The sequence below is a fragment of the Mustela lutreola genome, chromosome 9 (genome assembly GCF_030435805.1).
Source record: "Mustela lutreola isolate mMusLut2 chromosome 9, mMusLut2.pri, whole genome shotgun sequence".
Lineage (NCBI taxonomy): Eukaryota > Metazoa > Chordata > Mammalia > Carnivora > Mustelidae > Mustela > Mustela lutreola.
Window position 1 is genome coordinate 123,719,046 of NC_081298.1, and position 22,412 is coordinate 123,741,457.

A 22,412-nucleotide genomic window follows, 5' to 3' on the forward strand; every position below is an offset into this window, starting at 1 on the left:
AGACGACGGTTCCAGAAATCTAGCTATAAACAGGAGGAGAGATGGGAGCCAGAGAGGTGGTGGGGAGAAGGGGAGGCAGTGGTCCAGGGACAGAGAGAGGGCGGCAAAGTCCCTGTCAGGGTTTTCTGTAACACTGATGGGTGTTACACCTGTCGGGGTGTTCCTCTGGCCAGCTGACCAAATGCAGGGACCGCAGAGGGAGGCCCGACTCGGCAAGGAAATCTCAATGGGCACAGAGCATCGTCTGAGCTGCCTTAAGGAGCTGCCAACAAGGCAGCAAGGAAGTGACTGAGTGAGTTCTGGATAACAATCACATACACGGGCTCACATTACAAGCACTCACACTTCATCAACACCCCTCCCATGGCCCTCCTCTAGTCCCAGAGAATTCTCAGGCCTCAGGGCTCCCGTGACCACACTGCACTACCCGTGGAAACGGCTTCCACGCCGTGCGTGGAAACGGCTTCCACGCCGTGCTCCACAGCATCTGAGGGACCCAGAGGGGCCTCACAGCCACAGTAAGGGTGGGGATGGGAAGCAAATCAGGTGGGGGCATCGAGCCCCCTTCTCTGCAATCAAGGAGAAGAGATCTATTTTTATGTGGTTTATTTAGAGGGCTAATGCATAAGACCGGATTGAAGCATTTAGCAGCTAATGACAAATTTGAAGAAAACTGTGTCTGGGAATACTGAGGTATTAACCATGAAAGATAACTGAAATAGTCCAGAATGCAGATGATTTTTAAAGAACCTCTGAAAGAGAAAATTATTCTGCAAAGACAACTGGATGACTAATAATGTGAGTATGCAGGGCGATGAACATATGGGGAATTATGGACTGCTTTGGGAACACTTGGATAGGTTTCTAAATAAGAAAATAACATCTCTCTCTGACCTTGAGGCAAGAAGGCAAACAACAAATGGTTTTAGGAGGTTCATGAATTACTCCAATGTGTTGACTGAGAAGCTATTTTTTGAAATATTCCTCAAGTGATTCCATTTATATAATGGATTTAATTTGTGACAAAGCATTGTAGTGGGTGATGTGGGGTTAAATCCTATTCTAAGAAACTACTTAGGCCTCTAGGATCAAGCTGATGTTTTATACAATGAAACTCAAGGAAAACGCCCTCCATCTATTCACAGATTTATCAGACTAGAAAGGATTAATAAAATCATCGGACTGATTCATCTAGACAGATCTAAGCTATATAAGATGCCAAGGTAGGTAACTAGTAAATTCAGATTTTTTTTTTCCAAAGTGACAGTTGGCTTTATGTAGATTAAACAACTGGAGCATGGTTTTTCTTTTCCCCAACTTTCTAAGCTGGTTGGGTTGGCACCAAGAAGATATAACCATAGGTGATACTGTCCATGAATGGGACAGCCCAGAATCTAAGAATCTCTGGCCAACTCATTGAGGTTGGGGAATTGTTCAGTTGGGTGCAATACTGACTCTGCTATCCTTTAACTGAAACTCTTTTTCCCTCCAGGGATAGTGATGCTGATGGTGAACAATGACTGCTCTCAACACGCCAGACCCTCTGCTGGACAATTCACCTACATTACCCCGTGCGGTATGCACAATTCCAAGATGGCCCCTGAGATCCCTCACCCAATCCCCAGGACTATGAAAATGGATTTCATTCCTATAATTGGGATTGTTAGGTTACATGGAACAGATGACTTTAAGAAAGGGAGATTAAAGGTAGGCCTGACCTAATCAAATGACCCCTTTAAGTCTGAGTTCAGAAGTCAGTGACACCAAAGTCAGAGGTTAGAAACAGGAGGATTTGATGCACCACCACTGGCTTGATGGTAGAGGGGCCACGTGGCAGGAAGTAGCCTCCAGCTGACAGCCAGGAAGGAAACCAGTACCTCAGTCCTACAACCACAAAGAATGAATTCTGCCAACAACCCAAATGAGCTTGGAAGAAGGTCTGGGCCTCAGACGAGACAGCAGCCCCAGTCAATGTCTTCAGTTGTTTGGGACCCTAAACAGAGACCCAGGAAGGCTGTATTGGACTCCCAAGCCACAGAAACTAAGATAATAATCTGTGGGGTTTTAAGCTGTTAAGTGTATGGTAGTCTGCTAATTAACAATAGAAAACCGGGGCAGCTTAACCAGTTGGTTAAGCTTCTGCCTTTGGTTCAGGTCATGATCCCGAGGACCTGGGATCAAGCCCTGCATTAAGCCTCCTGCTCAGCAGGGAGTCTGCTTCTCCCTTTCTGTCTGCCCCTCCCCCCACTCACGCAAACACACATGTCCTCTCTCTCAAATAAAAACAATCTTAAAAAAAAAAAATAACTACAGAAAATCATACACACCATTTGATACTCATAATAACCTCTACAACAAGCTTCACTGTTTAACAGAGAAGGGGACAGACTGAGGGAGATTATGAATTTGCCCAAAGTCACACAGCTGGTGAATGGTAGAAATAGGTTTCAACTCAGCTGTCTTGACTTTAGGGTCAGTGCTCTTAACTGCCACAAGCATTTCCTCTCTGTATTCACGTTATTCAAGTGCCAGGCCTCTGAGGAGGGAGGCTCAGACAAGTGGTAAAGAGAATGGGGAACCGTATTAGCCTGCCTGGGGACAGATGTGCAGAAAGTCAGAGGCCCTGTGTTAGGCCCTAACTACAAAAAGTCAGCTCTGTGCCCTTAGGAAAGTCCCTTCATCACTCTGAGCCTCAGTTTCTTTATCTGCATGAAGGACAATGAGGATTTCTACACTGTACCCCACACAGGGCTGCAGTGATGATCCCATGAAGGTGTGTGAGGGTGCACTGTAAATGGTCAAGTCCATAGGCAAACAAAGGTGCCTGGATGTCATCCAGGGATAGCTTCCTTTTCTTGATGACTTCGTGTCTCAATGTCTTCTGCGTATAGGATGGATATCATTCTCTGATGGCTTGTTCCAAGGAAGACATTTAAAAATTAGTGGGGGTTTTTGGGGGAAGGAAATGAGTCTCCTTGTTCTTTATTTGGGAATTACAGAATAAGGTGGAATGTGATTTTTCTTTCTTCTCTTAAGTTCTTTAAAAGTCTGCTTACTGTTAAAAGCCAAAGTAGTAAGAATGTACTATGGGATTCACAAAATATGTAGAAGTGAAACATTTGAGTATTATGCTACAGAGGACAGTAGAAAATATAAAAAGAATTAGGAGTGTTTTAAGTTTTTGCATTGTACTTAAAGTGTTATGATATTACTTCATAGTAGACAATGGTAAATTTAGGATGTGTTTTAGTGTATTAGTAACTTAAATATGACACAAAGAGCTGTAGCTAAAAGGACAATAGGAGAAAGAATGTTATACTAAAAAATACCCAGATAAATCAAAGGGAAGATTTGGAAGGGAAGACAAAGGAATACAAAATACATAAACATATCAATGAAATTAAGTAACAAATAGAAAGATGGTAGATTTCAACTCCATCAGTTCATTACTTACACAAAATGTAAATAAGCCAAATACTCTGATTAAAAGGCAGAGATTATCAGACTAAATTTAAAGAAAACCTACAAAAGATTTCCTTGAAAAATAAAGACACATAGGTTGAAAGAAAAAGGATGAACAGAGATAAACCATGCAAAAAATACATATAAGAAAGCTGGTATAACCATATTAATATCAGACAAACCAGACTTCAAGTCAAGGAGAGTTACCAGAAATAGAGAGGGTCATTTCATAATGATCAAAGGGCTAATTTAGCCAGACATAATAATTCTGAATATGTATGTACTTAAGAAACAAGCCTCCAAATTCAAAAAGCAAGAATGGACAGGACTAAAAGGAGAAATAAACCACAGGTGGAAAGTTTAACACCTCCTTTCAAAAACATATAATAATAAACAAAAAATAACAGTAAGAAGTAGTTTGACTTAATTAATATCGTACATATAATACCTTAATTCAAAAATGCAGGACACGCATTCTTTTGAAGTTCACACAGACTATACAAAGATAGGCCATATATTGGGCCACAGTACAAATCTCAACAGATTTCAAAGGCTTAAAATCATATAGATTATGATCTCTAATGAAAACAGAATTAAATTAGAAATCAGTAAGATATCTAGAAAAATCCCCAAGCACTTGAAATTCAAGCAGCACAATTATAAACAATGCATAGTTCAGAAAGAATTCACAGGAGAAATCAGAAATATTTCTAACAAAGTAACAAAAAATGTATCAAAATTTGTGGGATGCAGTTAATGCAAACCTTACGAGAGAAATCTGTAGTTTAAAGGCTTATAGTAGAATGGATTAAAATCAATGATGTAAGCTTCCAGTCTGAATAAGAACAAATTAAACTGAAAACTAGAAGGAAGGAAATAATAAAGATAAAAGCATAAATTAATAAAATAAATTTCTTTGGAAAGATAAGTAAAACTGATATACCCCTAGCTAGACTGTTTTAAGAAAAGGGGAGAGAAAAAAAAAAAAACACACAGAAACTTTCACTATAAAGAATGAAAGAAGTTCTATCACTATAGCCCACAGATATTAAAAGGAAAATGAGGGAGTATTATAAAAAATCTCACACCAGTCAATTCAACAACTTAGACTGGATAACTTGCTTAAAAAACACAACTTGCTAAAACTAACACAAGAAAAAAAAATGATGAGTATCCCTATCTTTAGTAAATATTTCTTTGAATTTCTTTCCATAAATAAAACTTTATTGAACACTAAAAAAGAAAACAAAAACAAAAACAAAACCCACAAAAAAACAAAAAAACTAGTGCTGAACCTACATAAACTCTTTCAGAAAACAGAGGTGGAAGGAAAATTTTCCAGTTTATTTTATGAAGCCAGCATGGTGCATTTATCAAAATCTGAAAGGACAACACTAATTTCTAAACCAACATCACCCATTAAAATAAGTGTGAAATACAAAGATCTTAACACAACATTAGCAAATCAAATCTAATAATATAAAAAAGGATAGACATAATGACTGAGAAGGTTTATTGATCCCTGGAATGCAAAGTTGGTCTAATATTCACAAACTTGTTAACATAATTCACCACTTTAATAGAATAAAGCAAAACCATAGGATTGGGCCAATAGATACAGAAAAAGCATTCTACAGAATTCAATACTCATTCATGATAAAAACTCTTAGCGAAGTAGGAATATAAGAGAACTTCTTCAATGTGGTAGAGACATCTATGTAAAACCTACTGCTAACCTCAACCTTAATGGGAAGACATATGGCCAGATGTCTACTCTTACCACTGTGCACAACATTGTACTAGAGATCCAAGCCAGTCCAAGTAGATAAGAAAAAGAAATTTAAAGCCATAAAAATAATAAAGATGGAAATAAAAAAGTAAAGCTGTTAACAGATGATATGATTGTTTATGTTAAAAAAAAAAACTTAAGAAAACTACAAAAAAAACTACTAGAATTTAGTAGCAATCATGAACTTAGGCAATGTCACAGGATACCTGGTCAATATAGAAAAATCGTTTGAATACCTATATACCAGTAACAAGTCGAAAATAAAACCTAAGAAACTATCATTTACAATAAAACATCTTAAAAAATGCAAGACTTCTATAATGAAATGTCAAAACGCCTCTTAAAGAAATTAAAGACCTAAATGAAAACTCTTGTTTATTGAGTCAAAGATTCAATATTGTTAAAATGTCAATTTTCCCTCTTGTTGATCTATAGATTTAACACCATCCCAACCAAAATTTCAGTGGGCATTTTTTTTTTTTTTTTGAGGGGAAGTTGGAGTTAGAATTGGCTAACTAAGTAATTCAACAGAGAAAGAAAAACTTTTTTTTTCTTTTTTTTTTTAAAGATTATTTATTTATTTATTTGACAGACAGAGATCACAAGTAGGCAGAATGGCAGGCTGAGAGAGAGGAAGGGAAGCAAGCTCTCCACTAAGCAGAGAGTCTGATGCAGGGCTCGATCCCAGGACCCTGGGATCACGACCAGAGACGAAGGCAGAGGCTTCAACCCACTGAGCCACCCAGGTGCCCCAAGAAAAACTCTTCAACACATGTTGTTGGAATACCTGGATATATGTAAAAACAATTAACTTCAGCGTCCATCTTGTACCATATACAACAATTAATTTGAGATGGATCAGAGACCTAAAACGTCAAACCAAAATGAAAGCTTGTAGAACAAACAAACACAGAAGAACCTCTTCATGACCTTGTGGTAGGCAAATAAGTGTGAGGCTCCAGAAAGTATTAACATAAAAAGAAAACACTAAAAAAATAAATTTCATTAAAAATAAAAATTTTCTGCCCACCAAAAGACACTGTTAAGAAAATGAAAAGGCAAGCCACAGATTGGGGGAAAATACTTGTAATGCATAAATCTGACAAATATATAAATAACTCTTAAAACTCAATGATAAAAAACCAACAGCCTCGTTAAAAATAGGCAAAATTTGAACAGGCACTTTTATTTTTTTTTTTTTTAAAGATTTTATTTATTTATTTGACAGAGAGAAATCACAAGTAGGCAGAGAGGCAGGCAGAGAGAGAGAGAGAGGAGGAAGCAGGCTCCCTGCAGAGCAGAGAGCCCGATGCGGGACTCGATCCCAGGACCCTGAGATCATGACCTGAGCCGAAGGCAGCGGCTTAACCACTGAGCCACCCAGGCACCCGAACAGGCACTTTTAAAAAGAAGATATACCGATGCACAAGAAAAGATGATCAACGTCATTAATCATCAAGAAATTAAGATTAAAAAACACAACGACATCTCATTTCTTCCCCTCTGGAACAGCTAAAATTAAAAGACCAACGATACCAAGTGGCAGAGAGAATATGGAACAAATGGAATCTGGTATATTACCAGTGGGGGTGTAAGCTCGTCTAAAGACTTCAGAAAAAATTTGTCAGTTTCTTATAAAATTAATCATACACATACTCCCCTTCCCAGTTATTTACTCACAGAATTGAAACTGTATGTCTATAAAAAGGCGCACATAAGAACGTTTTTAGCAGCTCATTTCATAAAGTCCCCCAAATGGAAACAACTAAATATATATACGCAGATGAGTGCATTAATAAATTATGGTATATTCCTACAATGGAAATCCCTCAGCAGCAAAAAAGGAATACCGTAACAGATAAATCTAGAATAATCATGTTGACTACAAAAGACAAAAAGCGTACAATCTGTATTATTCCATTTGTAATAAGTATCTAGAAAAGGAAAATCTATGACATGTGACAAGGTCTGTCCTGGAGATGGGGAGACTAACTGGAAAGGGGAGAAGGTAAGTTTGTCAAAACTCCAGCAAAAGATATACTGAAATCTGTCTACTTTATCGTATGTGAATACACTGCAATAAATATCTTTAAAAGCTAGATATGCAAAGCCCCCGCCTTCAAAGAACTCACAATTTGATTAATGAAATGAAACAATATAAAGATGTGAAAAAGAATAATACAAAAGAGATTTCAAAGCAGCACCCCTGGTCCTTGACTTTCAATGGTTCCACTTAATTTGTTGACTTCACGATGACGCAAAAGCGACACACATTCAGCAGAAACATACTTTCGAATTTTTAATTCTGATCTCTTCCCAGGCTAGTGAACATGGCAGGACTCAGCTCTCTGCCGCTGCCCAGTCCGCCACGCCATTGCGAAGGTGAACAGCTGATACACTTACAACCGTTCTGTCTTCGTACAACCATGTACACTGTTCAGTAAATGATGTGAGCTACTCAACACTGTATTATGCAATAAGCTCTTTATGTTCGATGATTTTGCCCAACTGTGGCTAAAGTTAAGTGTCTCGTGCGCATTCAGCTAGTGCTACGCTAAGCTATGATGTTGGGTAGGTCAGGTGTAATAAATGTATTTTCAGCTTATAAATTATATTTTCAATTTACAGTGGGTTTATAGGTACATAACCCTTTTGAAAGCTAAGGAAGATCTGTATGTGACCAACAGTCAACTGAGACTAGGAAGACGGAAAGAAGCTGCCTGCACGTTAGCATGGATGGAGGAAACCCTAAGGAAGAATGCCAAGATCTGAAGGGGCAGAAAGAGGGAGGGAAGAGGGAGTGAGCAAAGGCACTATGGGACAAAGCAGAAGCTAAACACAAGAGTCTTTCATATTTCCATTCACTGACCCTTCATATTAATCCCATCCAAAGGGAGGAGTACAGTCTTGTTTTATGGGATCAAGTTCAGAAAGGTTAAGAGCCCTGCCCAAGTCCACACAGCTTATCTGATTAGAACTTGTGATAGCAGCTGGGCATGGACATCCGTGACCCCAAAGCCAGCGCTCACCCAGCAGAGGGCATTTCACTTGTGCGAACAGAATTCGCTAGACAGCCATGGGCAAGAAGCACATGTCCTAGGAAAAAGCTCGGGTCAGCGCCAGAAAGTGTCCTTCCTGAGTTCACATGTTTAGAATTTTGCTTTAGAGGAGGGAACAAACAGCTGACTCCACTCGAAGGGCTCTATGCTGTTCATAAACCGTGAGAGTGTTTATGATATGGGCAGAGCTCTCCCAGTGAATTATAGCCTTTTACGCACTGTGCACATAGAATATTTTCACAGGACAAAGAAACAGGGCGTGTAAGGAATGCTGCAGTTGACCTTTCTCTCTTTCTGTCCTTTCTCTCCAATCCTCCCCACCAATGTCAAGCCTGTCCTGCAGGACAGTTCCCGGATTGTGTTTACCCATTACCTGGCTTTCTGACACAGCCCAGGGAAGTTACTCGGTTCAGTTTAAGAAGAGAGCTTTTAAACTACTTCTTCTTCCTAGTATGAGCAGCTGGCTTTTTCTTTTATTACATTTAAAACGAATCCATCTTCCCTACAGTAAAAGCAGACTTTTTTAAACCTTTCTTCAGATGTTTTCTTTAGACTGGTGTAACATAAAGCAAATGTCTCCTGAAACTCTGAACCAATCTGTTAAGATAAACAGGCTTCACTTACGATAGTCCTACACTGAAATCACAGGCTTGTGGTCTGCAACTCCTTGAAGACTCAATTCATACATGCTACAATGTCTAGTTAAGACACACACACACACACACACACACAGTTTTGCTATAGAAACCACAAGGACATGTCTGGTTCAGACTCCATAGCACATACCACAAATAACAACCCATCTTCTAAGGGCAGATCTTGTATATACACAGGGAAAGTCCAGAAAATTAAACAACTGCCATACCTCAAACATAAAACTTATTTTTGAATCCCCCCTTTTTTTTCAAGTCTGTTTCAAGATATCTAAGTCTTAATCATTGTTATTAGGTATGTTTGCATATGTCTGCTGTTTTCCTTAAATAGAATTTCAGACTCAGACCTCATGGATACAAAGGGGAAATGCAGGCAGAAAGGGCACACTGACGTCTCAGATAACACTTCTGGATTCTACATATGGATGCGGGAAGGCCTGTGTTCCTGCGGAAAGCGAACAGAGCTCCAGTTCTGATTATGTGAAGGTTTTGTACCTACAGGGCGTACGGGAGATGCCAGGGGGGCCCCCTGGAAGGGAAAGAAATCTCAGAGAGAGGGAGACAAGAGCAAAAAGTCCTGCTAATCGAGAGCATTCTAGGTCTGGCAGGCCAGGTTTTGTTAGTACTTAACACTGTCAGAAGTCTGGTATGATAAAGGCTTTGATCTCTCCTGCTGGGCTATAAATTCCAGGAAGACATGGACAACCTCCAGTGTGTTTATCACGGTTTCCCCAGCCTGGAGCCCATGGCCTGGACCACGGTAGATGCTGAATCAACACTGAGTGACTGAATGAAAAGGATGTTTAATAAATATCCTTCACACCTCTGATTCTGTGGATCTCATCATCCTTCAGGGATGGAATCACAGCGGTGACTGGAGGGCTGTTCAGAGCGATAAAGTAATAACCACCGGCCACTCTAACCATGACTTATTTTTGGAAACCATGATTTTGGTCCACTGTGGCTTCAATCTGGGAGGCCACAGTTCATGAAGACTGGTGTTCCAGACACTAAACATAAAACACCATAGAACATCAACATACTTGTACATTTACCTATGCCATAGGACTTGTGAACACTTTCCACAGATAGGTTCATGGGCAGTACTTAAATCTCTACACTCCAAACTCTAGCTGACTTCAACCTCTATCAGATTCTCAGCCTATGTCCATACAGATTCTACCAGTTCCAAGCTATTTGCGTAGCCATTTATTCAGACGAGGAATAATTCTGGGTAACGGTGGCAGAGATGCAATGAGGTATATAATGTTTTTTCCTTCAAAGACATTACAGTCCCACATGAAAAACTCGGAACTAGACCCATACACTGACCACTAAGCCTAAATTCTATTTGCTTACTGTCAGCTGAAATTTTCCATATTTTAAAAAAACAAATATGAAAGTAGCTTCCAACACGTTCATCATCAACATCATTTATCCACAACTCCAATTCTTCTAGTACTTCTTCTCTAATCTAAATAGACCCGGTAGATTTCAGATAAACCTTGTAACCTCTTTAAAAAAAGAAAAACACAACAAACCACCTACCTGATGAGTCTAGATAAGGGGCTGGCAAACTTTTTCTGTAAAGGGCCAAACAACAAATATTTCTGGCTCTGCAGGCCACGTGTGATCTGTTGCAATTTCTCACTCTGCCATGGTAGCATGAAAGCAGCCATACCAAAAAAGTAAAGAAATGGGCGTGGCTGTGTTTCAATAAAACTTTATTTACAGAAACAGGCACAGGACAGGATTTAGCCAGTGGGCAGTAGCTTGCCAACCCCTGGTCTAGATAAGGGAAATGCTCTTATGTGTAGGAAACAGCAGTGGAGTCACTTACTTTGCTCTTTTGGCCATCTCATTTCCATCCCATCTGGGGCTATATGGATAATTCTTCTGGGCCTGGGAATAAAGCTGTCCACTGTTGGTAAAGTGATAGACAGACTGGAATGTGAGCGTCGGCTGGTCTCGAGGGAAAAACAAGGGCAGGTCGACTGCAAAGACAAAAGAAAAGAAAACAAGTTCGGGCTTACATGTACAGGTTAAACCTGGATGCTGGGTACATACTCTATCTGAACCACTGAAACCGTTTGAGGCTTAGGTAAAAGGTATGGAGAGAGGGAACAAGAAATACCCAGGTGGCTTCTCTGCCTTCAAAGAGTTTACAATCAAGGCACACACATGAAAATCACACATAAATAAATTTAACCAATATGAGGCACGAAGTGTGTCAGCTATGCCCTGCTCTCAGAAGCCGGGCACTCCTAGCCATGTGAACTCCTCCCACCGCACTTACCTTGTCCGGGATTCTGTGGAGAAGTTAGCTGATTATCTGTTTTAAGTCTCTATTAAATCATAAATGCTTCAAATGTTGGGCAATACCTTCCTCATCCAGCACTGGATGGCGTGGGAGCGGGGTGGAGGCTGTCCTTAAAGAAGGGATTTGGAACAGGGGCAAGAAAGCAGGTGATAATCTCTCTACTTTATAGGATACAGCCACGGGACCACCAGCAAAAATAAAGTTACCACTTTACTTCCAATCAAGCAGTGAATTCAGATACTCAGCACTTTGAAGCTTCTCCAGATGTGTTACCACATATAGTTCCTAAACCAGTGGGGGCTCCTTAGTGGAACGGAACAGGGACTCATCTGAGCACTGCATTAGGTCTGCTGCGAGAGTACAGCCTGGTTCCAGTGCTGGGTCCTAACACGTTATTATGTGCTCGTATCTGTTCATTTTGGGGTCCTTTCACTCAATGTTTAAGAATAAAATGACTCCTTCTTTTTAGTTTGAGGCAAACCGACATTTTAAACACAGACTGTTTCAATAGCACATTCCTCAAGGCATATCATGTAGAGTTGTGTGGATGTTATCATTTCCTGGGCAAAGGACAGGCCCATGAACTTGGGGAAATATAATAATGAGGAAAAAAATGTGTATAGCATTTCTTAGCTTTACAGAGTACTTTTACAGATTTTATCTAATTTGAGACTTGTGATTCCACGAAGCAGACATTATTTTTACCACGTGCATTTAACAGATGAGCAAACTTGAGACACCAAGGGGTTGGCTGACTTGCCCGAGCCCTACCTAGCTCAGTGGAGGCACGGTTCAAATCTAGACCCACAGTGTAAACCCTGAGCTCCTTCTCTTGGGCCCCATTGACTCCTGCTCCTCATGATACCAGTACAACCTGCGCACAACACAGTTGCTGTGTTACCATTTCAGTTTAGCAAGCAAAAATCTCTATCGTGAAGAATGTACTAGATTCATCTTTTTGGCTACATGAAGCAGATACATGAAAATACATGCTAGCTGGCTGTGCACTGCCGCCGTGCCAGTGCAGGGTGACATCGGACTTGGGCCAGGCCCTCTAAGCACCCAAAACGATTTCATGAAGGAAAAGCCAAGTTTGCAGCAAACTTGAAAAAAAAAAAAAACCAAAAAAACCAAGAAACAGAAAAACTGGCCGGTGGCAGGCCCTCTTAGGTCCCTGAGTGTCTCTGACTCTGACTCAGGGCTGCAGGGGGTTTCTGCGTATGAATCAGCCCAACCCCAAGAAAGTGACAAGACTATGAATGTCCACTCGTAAGTCACATTTTCCACGTGCCTCAGTGCAGTTTTAGCACATGCCTCTTTGTGCCAAAGCAGAGATGCAGTAACAGGCAGGAACAATACAAAATATGAAAAACAGACGGACTTTAATTAGAAATAATCCAATTCGGAAAACACTTTTGAGTCCCTTTACATTGCAAAGCATGATTTGTAAGATCTTCAGTCATTCTGAACAAATATTGCTTTCTAAAATTAAGTTTATATCATTTCTGATTACTCATTGCATCTCCTCTGACTAATTTTAGAAAAAATGCCCATTCACATACAGTTTAATTTGACTTCAATTGTTTATATTACATGTTAAGTTTCCAAATAAGTTTCCACACTAAACCCCAGAGCAGTCATCAACAGCACTGGGGAAAAGCATTTAGCATGGAAGCTCCCCTTCAAAAATGTAGTCATTTTGAATAACAGAATTCAGTGGCAATAATTAGCCAATTTAAAGTAAGTACAGTCACATTCAGTATCAAAGTAACATAGAGAATACCGCAGTCTCCAGGACTGTCAAGCTACCAGATTCTTCTGGGCTTTGGAATAGGTTATATTTTTTTGTTCCTGTTATTTTGTTTTGTAGAAAATGAGTTGCTGGTATTTTGACATGCTGAAAACTGATTTTCCCACCCAATTCTGAACCATCCACTTTGACCCCCTAATTGCCCAATTAAGATCAGAAATCATTCAAAATGTGAATGTAGATTTATTTACTCAGGCAAGTGAATTGTTCTGATTAAAGGGAAAAAAATTGCCAGCCAGCTACATGCTGAAATGTACCGCGATCCCAGAAAAACATTGATTGCATGATTCTTTCCCCATGGAGCTTTTTCTAAAAAAGTATAGTTGAAGCCAATATTAAAATCTGAACACAGGAGCTGGATGATCAGCAAAGCAGGAGTGGTCAGAGTACTTGAGAAATAAAATCCGTAATCTACATATGAGAAAATAAGATTCAAAAAATATAAATATCTTATTCAATTTAACTAAACTGTATCCTATCTGTATCAGTCAGCAGTCAGTAAGAGGATAGGTTCTTTAAAAATGTTCTGTATATGGGGCACCTGGGTGGCTCGGTGGGTTAAAGCCTCTGCCTTCAGCTCAGGTCATGATCCCGGGTTCCTGGGATCCAGCCCCAAATTGGGCTTTCTGCTCAGCGAGGAGCCTGCTTCCCCCTCCTCTGCCTGCCTCTCTGCCTACTTGTGATCTCTGTCTGTCAAATAAATAAATAAAATCTTTTTAAAAAATGTTCTGTATATGAGAGAGTTAATAACTAAAATGTTTATGAGAAATATTTCACATTTTTCTTGTAAGAATGTTTTGAATGGTACAAATTAGTCAGAATTTTTAAAAAATACAAAGCTTGTTTTCCTTAGTCCCAAATGTTTCTGCCACTTAATGTCTGCCTATAAAGCTAACTCGTGATTTTTTTTTTTTTTCCTCTTAAGGTTTTATTTTTAAGTAATCTCCACACCCAACGTGGGGCTCAAACCCAACTCTGAGATCAAGAACCACAGGCTTGGCAGCCCGGCGCCCCTCACTCAGGATTTTCTGTCACGAAGTGAAATAATGACTTGGAGGCCTTCAAACAGCTAACTCGCTCTGAGGGTGCTCCCGGGGTTCCAAGCTGATTGGGCTCATAGCTTCAGCCAGATTGAAACAGAACATTTTAACCACTGGATTCCTTCAAACACAGCCCACCTACCCGCTCCCAGAGGAGAATCATTCCATTTGGTTCCGTTACTCATCGCCAGTGCTGTTTTGACAACTGCTGCCTATTTCCTTCTTCCTGTATACAGAGACTGGATTTTGGTCAGCTCTCCATCCACGGAAGGGTTGGTCCTCCCTTGTTCAGTATAATTTCAAGGACCACTGCCAAAGTACGACTTTCTTCAAGAACTTGTTGAAACAAGTCCGTGCCCCACATTTGTCATTTGGTGCGACCTGGGCACTTCACAGGATGCCCTCCCAGGGCCCTGCGGCCCTGGCGGAGGGCAGGGATTGTGAGGCCCTCCTGGCTCGCCCCTTGCTGGACAGTCGCTGCAGGGATGAGTCCCACGGGTCGCACTCCCAGAACTCGCGGTTGCTCTGTAGGCAACTGGAGCCGAATATGGACCGACAAACTTTGCTGCCTCCTCTACACCATGCTGGGATTTGGAAGGACAGATGCGGTTTTGCTTTCTCTAGTAAACAAGTTTAACTGTCCCCAAATGCTCATCCTTTCATCGTAAGACGAACCCATGAGAGCTCTATCTAAATTCATAAGACTCTCTAGAAATTTGTCACTTCTCCGAAGACCTCACGATAGAAAAATGGCCTTGAGCAGCCAAAAGGAACATCACATAGGTGACACACAGGGACAGCTGTCAGGTAGGTACTCAGAGCACTTGAGGCACAGTTCTCCCAAGTTTGGTCATCGGATCTTTCCAGAAAAAAAGTAATCTAACTATGACAAGATTAGGACAACGTACATGAACAGCAAGTCATGATAACTAGCAGTCTGGCACAGAGGAAGGAGAGAGAATAATAAATAAAATACCAGATTTTGGAAATAAAAAATAATCCCAGTGTGGGGCCATTCAGCAGGGAATGAAAAGCACAACCATCCCCCAAGCTATTACCATACTCTAAGGGATACTCACTCCCAATCTTGGTAACCTGGCAGACACTCTTGGTTCCCTATTAACAGCCATCCATTCTCCATCCTTTTCTTTTCTTTCTTTCTTTTTCTTTTGTTTAAACAGAGAGAAGGGAGGAGGTACAGAGGGAGAGGGAGAGAGGAAAAATCTTAAGCTGGCTCCACACCCAGTGCAGAGCTCAATGCGGGGCTTGATCTCATGACCCTGAGATCATGACTGGAGCCGAAATCTAGAGTCAGACATTTAACCAACTGAGCCACCCAGGTGCCCCTCCATCCCCCTTTATTGTGGGTAGAGCCCTCCTCCCACTTCAGAGTCCCGAAGTTCTGGGGGTTTACTCTCTCAGCCTTCTCTAAGACTAAGGCATGGAAATGTGACTCAGTCCTGCCAATATGACCCAAAGGGAAGTTGGCTAGGGGTCTTCTGAGAAATATTTTCCTTTCTGAGTAAAGACAAGTATAAGGAGAAGCCCCCATTTCATTCTTGCCTAGATCTTGTCATGTGAGATCTTGAGGCTTGGAGCTGTGCACTCACCTTGTGACCACGAGGGGAAAGTCAGCCTGACATCAGTGAGTGACTGAATTCATCAGCCCTGGAATGCCCAGCTCTGGATTCCTTGTTATGTGAGACCACTGCGAGTCCTAATTACTTAAACCTCTTTTAATCAGGTTTTCTCAGAGTTGCAGCCAAAAGCATCTGAAGAAATGTTATTTCTTGCAGCTTCTGTTCAAGAGGGCAGGATAATTGAATAACCAATTTCAGAAGTATTTCCACCAAGCATGGTTGAAAATATTCAAGGCACATAAATAGGAAAGTCTGAGTTGTCAGGAAAATGCAGTTCTGTGGGACAGTTCAATACTTGAAAATGCCAAACAAATGAGGGGTTAACCATAATTGCTTCCCTGGGAGTCACATCATCGGATATTTTCATCCTTATTCACAAGTCAGCCGTTATTCCATTTCTCCAAACCTTCCAAAGGCTATATTGATGTGTTCTTGGGTCAGTAGGAGAGATACTCATGCCTTCACTTTATGGTGGTTATGGCGGTGTTTCCATTTCCAGTCCTCTGTAGGCTCTCCAGTTCCTCCAAGCCTCGTTAGCAGAGTTTTAACCCCATGTTGACTTGCTGTAAAGGTCCCTCCGACGAGGACTTCATCTGAGGTCAACTCTCCCTGAGAACAGTTTGCTCACATCTCATTCCCAGGCTACCCCCGCAGTGGGCACACACACACCCAGCGAAGTCTGCCATTTATTAACCGACCATCCCTTACCGACACCGTCTTACTAACTGCACGATAAACCTTTGAGACACTGGGATTCTAACCACTAGAAAGGGAAACGCCACACATCCAAAGCACGCTCTTACAAGAAATATGAAAGAAAAGGTTTCCAGTTAAGAAGTATCCCTACCCAAGGCATCGAAAATTGAATGATGTCCCCTTTAACCATCCCTGTCTCACATTTAAGTGACAGGGGAGATTAAATATTAACCAGATTTTGTCGAACTGGCTTCATAGTTTCATTAAATTTTGTGAGATTTATTCATACAGGCAGGTTACCTGTGGGGTCTTAATATGACCAAACTAAGCCTGATCCTTGAATTCTGCTGTAAATTCTCAACATCCTAATATGGGAGGAGACAGTGTGGTATGGTGGAAAAAAGCACAGCCTTTGGAGTCAGACAAAAATGGGTTTAATTCCTAGCCCCACCATTTATTAGTGGTGAGGCCATAGGTAAAATATTTCGTCTCTCTGAATCCTGATGTTCTCATCTACAAAATGAGGAGAATTCTTTTCTCGGCAGTGCTGACAAGACTGGACAAAAGCAGAGCAGGTCATAAATACATATGCATTCCCTCCCCTTCCCCGCTTCCTTCTTTGTTTGGTTTTCAATCTGGCTTCATCCTCTGTTCCCTGTATGTGAAATTTCTAACTAGAGCATAAACACTCACGTCACGTAAGTTTTAGCTATTTTGATGGCACTTTCTAAACTTTGGACAGACCTCCCCATCTCAGCATATAGAGTACGCTGGAAATAGCTTAGCCTTTTCTGGACGACAGAAAGCACATGGAAGAAATCATTTATACATGATGGCCTCGAGTGTTAAGGAAGACTTAGCCTGCTCTTTCCCAATGCCTCCTACCTAAGGGCCAGACTTCCTAAGCTGTGCACAGGGAAGAGGTCACGTGCCCTCAGAGCAGTGCACGGAGGTCCCCAGGGCTTAGTAGGAATGACTTGCTGTCTGTCCCCTGATGCCAAACTTTCTCTGCTTCATGTGTTTCCTTTTCCCAGCCAGCACCTTTGTGCTTTGCCACTTCTCATCAAGGCCAACTCTCAACGGCATCTCTCTGTTTTCCTCTTCTGTTCCCTTTGTCTCCCTCTTCTGTTCTCTTTGTCTCCTTCATTCCGCAGGCGTCTCAGCTTCTGAAGAGTCGGGCGCCACGGATGGTCCTTCCCGAGACCAGAAGGCGGTGCCGAGCAGGTGCTGCACGGATGGCGGCTGAGGGGGTGTGAGCTCTGGGGTGCCTTCCTCCAGCCCTGCTCACGATGGTCTCTTCCTCCTCCTCTTCTTCTTTCTGTTTTTTCCTTCCAGGTTTACGGTTGTCCCAGATAGCTGGAGTTACGGGGAATCTGGTCCCTGCTTATATTTTGTTTAGCATCTGCTTTTGAGGTACTTTATAGATATAAATGAATCATCCCAACACCCAATGAGACATTCACATAAAACTGTAAGAAGAACCTCAAGATAAAAGGGATGCCATAGCGCCGGCCAGTGAAGCGTGAGGCTCTCTCACTCTGCCCACAGAGACGAGCCCAGACTGAATACAGTAGGCTTCTCCTCCCACGAGATCACAGGTTCTCGGCTGAAGTAAGCATTGGCGTCACCACGGAATCGACAGTGCAGCTGCCTGGGCCTACCTCAGACCCCTGATTTTTGAGAAGGCACATTCAGTGATGCTGCTGTTTCCCCCTGGGTCGGAATCACTCAGACTGTGAGCTCCCAAGGGTGAGGGTCAGAGATTAGTTAGTTTAGTACTTCTAGTCTTTGGAAGAGTACATGGCACAGGAGAGACTCTTCATAAGCACTTACTGCACTGCAGGAGCATGTGAGGGAACTGCAAATTAAAACCTCGAGGCCGCCCCATTTCATACCCACTGGATTGATGACAATTTTAAAACCCAGCAACGCTCAAGGGTTGTCAGGGCAGTGGGAATTCTCATTCATGGATGAGAATGGAAATTTCTATAACCTCTCGTGCAACAGAAGGGAAGATGTACATACTTCGTAACTCAGCGACTCCACTCCTAAACTACTATCCCCTGTACATTAAGAGGACACATGGGAGAAAGTTCACTATCGTACTATTTGTGGTAACAAAAACTGGAAACGTGTCAAGTGTCCAGCTACAGGAGCCTGGATAACTACCCTGTGGTATATTCTTCAGTGGCATATCTTACAGTATATCTATTTAATTCAGAAAAGCGTTTCCTCAGGCCTAGCTCCTTGTTCAATCTCTCAACTGGCTCTTGCTTCTGGGACACAGTCCAGGTCCCACCTTCTTCCAGGAAGCCTTCCTTGCCTGCTCTGTCACTCAGTGATTTCTCCATCCTCCACGGCCACATAATCCAGTCACGGCTGGACTGCTAACAACTCAGTGCACTTGATATTTTATATCCTCCACATGTGTAACCCTGGGCCGGACATATGGTAGTTGCCTGATACATAACCAGGGATTGGCATAGATCATAAAAGTGAGGAAATGTTGATTGCACTAGACATGTAAAAAAGGAAACATGCTTTTATGAGATGCAGAAGAAATCAAGCAACAGAGAACACCATAAATAGCATTTAATACTGTTTTAACTTCTATCTTTAAAAGAACTTAGTCATCAAAAAAAAAAATAACTTAGTCACAATAAATAAACTCCTGGCCTGGAAGGATTAAAAAAGAAATCTGGCTAAATTAGGAAAGAATCTGATGAAAAGAATCCTTAAATAAGTGAAAATATATTCAAATGCCAAGGCGTTGGCACTTAAAAACTAGGCAGTCTTTTAAAGTGCCCTAAGCTTTTAATTAAAAAAAAAAAATTCATGGACAATGTACCAAATGTAGATGATCAGAAGGAAAAGGACACATTTAAAATAGTTAAAGTAGAGGGATTGATACTGGTCAGTTTAAAATTCCAGCCTTGAAAAACTGGAACATCCTGCCAGGTACAAGTCTACAAACAAGGGGACTACTCCAGAGCAAAGGATGACTAACATGGCCTTATGAAGAAAAAAAAAAGTCTGAAATGACTGTTGTTTTATTAAGGGATCTAGTTATGAGCTTAACAGCAGCTAGAGAAAACAGCAGCAAGGGTCCAATGTGACAAGCATTCCTGGAGCATTGACTAGGAGCTGGCTCTAGGGAGGCCACATGACCAAAGCTGGGTCCCCCTCTGGACAGTGCCAACACGCACTTGACTCTCACTGTCCTCAGGAAGGGACACAGCAGTGCGGCTTATAGTTGAGGAAGTAACCACCATAAGGTCTGGGGTGTCTAAAGCCTTCCAAAAGCCTTGGGGCGCCTGGGTGGCTTAGTCGGTTAAGCATCCAACTCTGGAAACCCGGCTCGGGTCCCGAGGTTAGTGTTGTGAGACTGAGCCCCGCGGTCGGTGGGCTCTGCACTAGGAGTGGAGCCTGCTTAAGATTCTCTCTCTCCCTCTCCCTTTCTAAAAAATGAAAACAAAACAAAACAGAACAGCTTCCAGAAGCCTTATTCGATGGGCAGGACCTTGAAAGACAAGTGGGGTTTTGACAGGTAGGTGCAGCAGGAGGATTCTGACTGGGAGGGGAGGGAGGTGAGGATTCCAGGCAGAGGGAACCGTATTGGTCAGCCACAGGGGAGAAGAGTATGTCAAACTGTGCAGAAATGTGATCACAAAGCAAAGAAATATGGACACTTTTCTATGAGCAGTGTTAGCCTGGAACATTCCTAGAGGAAATATCCCCTCCCACTCACTGCAGAGGGTCACAAGTTTTCCTATGACGTAAATAACCCCAGCATAGTATGAATCTTCCAGAATGGACAGTAGAATGCACAAATCAAGAATCACTTCTATTAGTTCAAAATGGGGCTATCATATGACCCAGGAATTGCACTACTGGGTATTTACCCTAAAGATACAAATGTAGTGATCTGAAGGGGCACATGCACCCGAATGTTTATAGCAGCAATGTCCACAATAGCCAAACTATGGAAAGAACCTAGACGCCCATCAACAGATGAATGTATCAAGAAGATGAGGTATATATACACAATGGAATACTATGCAATCACCAAAAGAAATGAAATCTTGCCATTTGCAACAACATGGATGGAACTAGAGGGTATTATGCTGAGCACAATAAGTCAGTCAGAGAAAGACAATTATCACATGATCTCCCTGATATGAGGAATTTGATAGGCAGGGCAGGGGGTCATGGGGGTAAGGGAAAAAAAAAAATGAAACAAGATGGGATCAGGGAGGGAGACGAACTGTAATAGACTCTTAATCTCATGAAACAAACTGAGGGCTGCTGGGGGGTGGGGGGTGGGGAGGGATAGGGTGGCTAGGTTATGGACATTGGGGAGGGTATGGGCTACGGTGAGTGCTGTGACGTGTGTAAGCCTGATGACTCACAGACCTGTACCCCTGAAGCAAATAATACATTATACGTTAATAAAAAATCACTTTTATTTATTATTAGAGGACAGCAGCTGTGCACTCCTCAGTCTGGGGATTGATTCCTCTTCATAAAACATCTTTTAAGACTTGAGCGTCCCTCATAGTCACGGGAGGCTCTAAGGAAGAAGCCTGATGATAATGGGCTGTTGGCCATTTACGGGAGTCTTCCATTTTCTCTCAAACAACTCTGACTTCCTCTGTGGACAATCCATAGCAGGGCCAGAGATTTGGGACTGGATTTAAGATTAGAATGGGACATAGTTTAAGTCAAGTGTCTGGCAGTGCTTGGAAACCATGCCCCTCAAGCGTGAGTCTGTGCTTCCTCATAAGACGGGGTCACCATGATCCTGGGTCACCATGCCATTCTGCTCCACAGAAACCTCCACTAGCCTATTTTTCATTTGCATTGCACTTTCCCAGCATTCTCCATTCCAGATTCATACTGTGCTGGGATGTTAAAATCATCGGAAAATCTCAGACCCACTAGATTAGGTGGTATTGGGTATCTTCCCTAGAAATGTTCCCAGAGAAGCCACTGCATTCTTTGTGGCTTTAGGTTCAGTTCCATCTGGTGAGATGGGCAGGAAATAGCTTATCTAGGTGACCTTGAATGTTCAGGTAAAGAAAGCACGTGCTCTGTACGTGGTGAACTAGGCTCCACTTAACGGGTGTACAACTTTGGCATATTAACTGGTTCCCCTGAGCCTCTCTCCTCATCCACCAAACAAGAAAATATCTAACCTCCGGGTTGGAAATAAAACATGTGGCACAGTATCTGGAGCCTAAAAGAAATCAAGAATAGGATGGCATACTGGGAAAAATATGATCTTCGGAATCTGACCGATCTGGCCTTGATTCCTACTCTCCAGTTACCACGTGGGTGACCAGAGGCAATTTACTAAACTCCCTGAGTCTAGGTTTTCTAATCTTTAAAATGGGATAATACCTACCTTGCAAGGCTGTTGAGTGCTTTACACGATATAATGAGTATATATAGACTCCTTGGCACATAGCAGATATCCATAAATGAGACCTATGATTACTCATTTTCTCTTAGAAGCAATTACAACAAACAAACAAACAAACCTGAGTCTATATAATCTTTTTCCAACCTGACTTTCAGCCAAGAAAATACAACCCATAGATTAAAAGTAGCCAAATTCCTTCAATTAAGCTTCCAACTTCGTTCTGCCCATATTTCTATTTGAGGCAAATTCAGGAGTCCTTTGGAACCCTTCACTTGGAATTCTACGATCTTCTTCAAATAAAAAAAGTCTGGAGCATCTAAGGTCAAACGGAGTTTTGCAGCAAAGTTGACCCCGGAGCAGAGAACAGCCAAAGACAGAGGAAGCCTGGTGAGAACATGGCCAGACGGTTCCCTTTCATGCTTGGATACTGAGCTGTTCTCTCTGTTCACACAGAGCCTTCATGTAAGCTAAAGGCTTTTTCTTTATTTGCTATTTATTCGTAAGTGGTTTTGCTCTTTGGG

At 41.7% G+C, this 22,412-nt stretch overlaps 1 protein-coding gene across 3 annotated transcripts in view; it reads right to left on the reverse strand.

The window, feature by feature from the left end:
* BABAM2 (BRISC and BRCA1 A complex member 2) overlaps positions 1–22,412 on the reverse strand; it is a 406,823-nt gene that overhangs the window by 23,315 nt on the left and 361,096 nt on the right. For all 3 annotated transcript variants that reach the window (XM_059188740.1, XM_059188742.1, XM_059188739.1), the window contains one exon: positions 10,804–10,957. In XM_059188740.1, the coding sequence (XP_059044723.1) occupies positions 10,804–10,957 (154 nt within the window). The remainder of the gene's footprint in view (positions 1–10,803; positions 10,958–22,412) is intronic.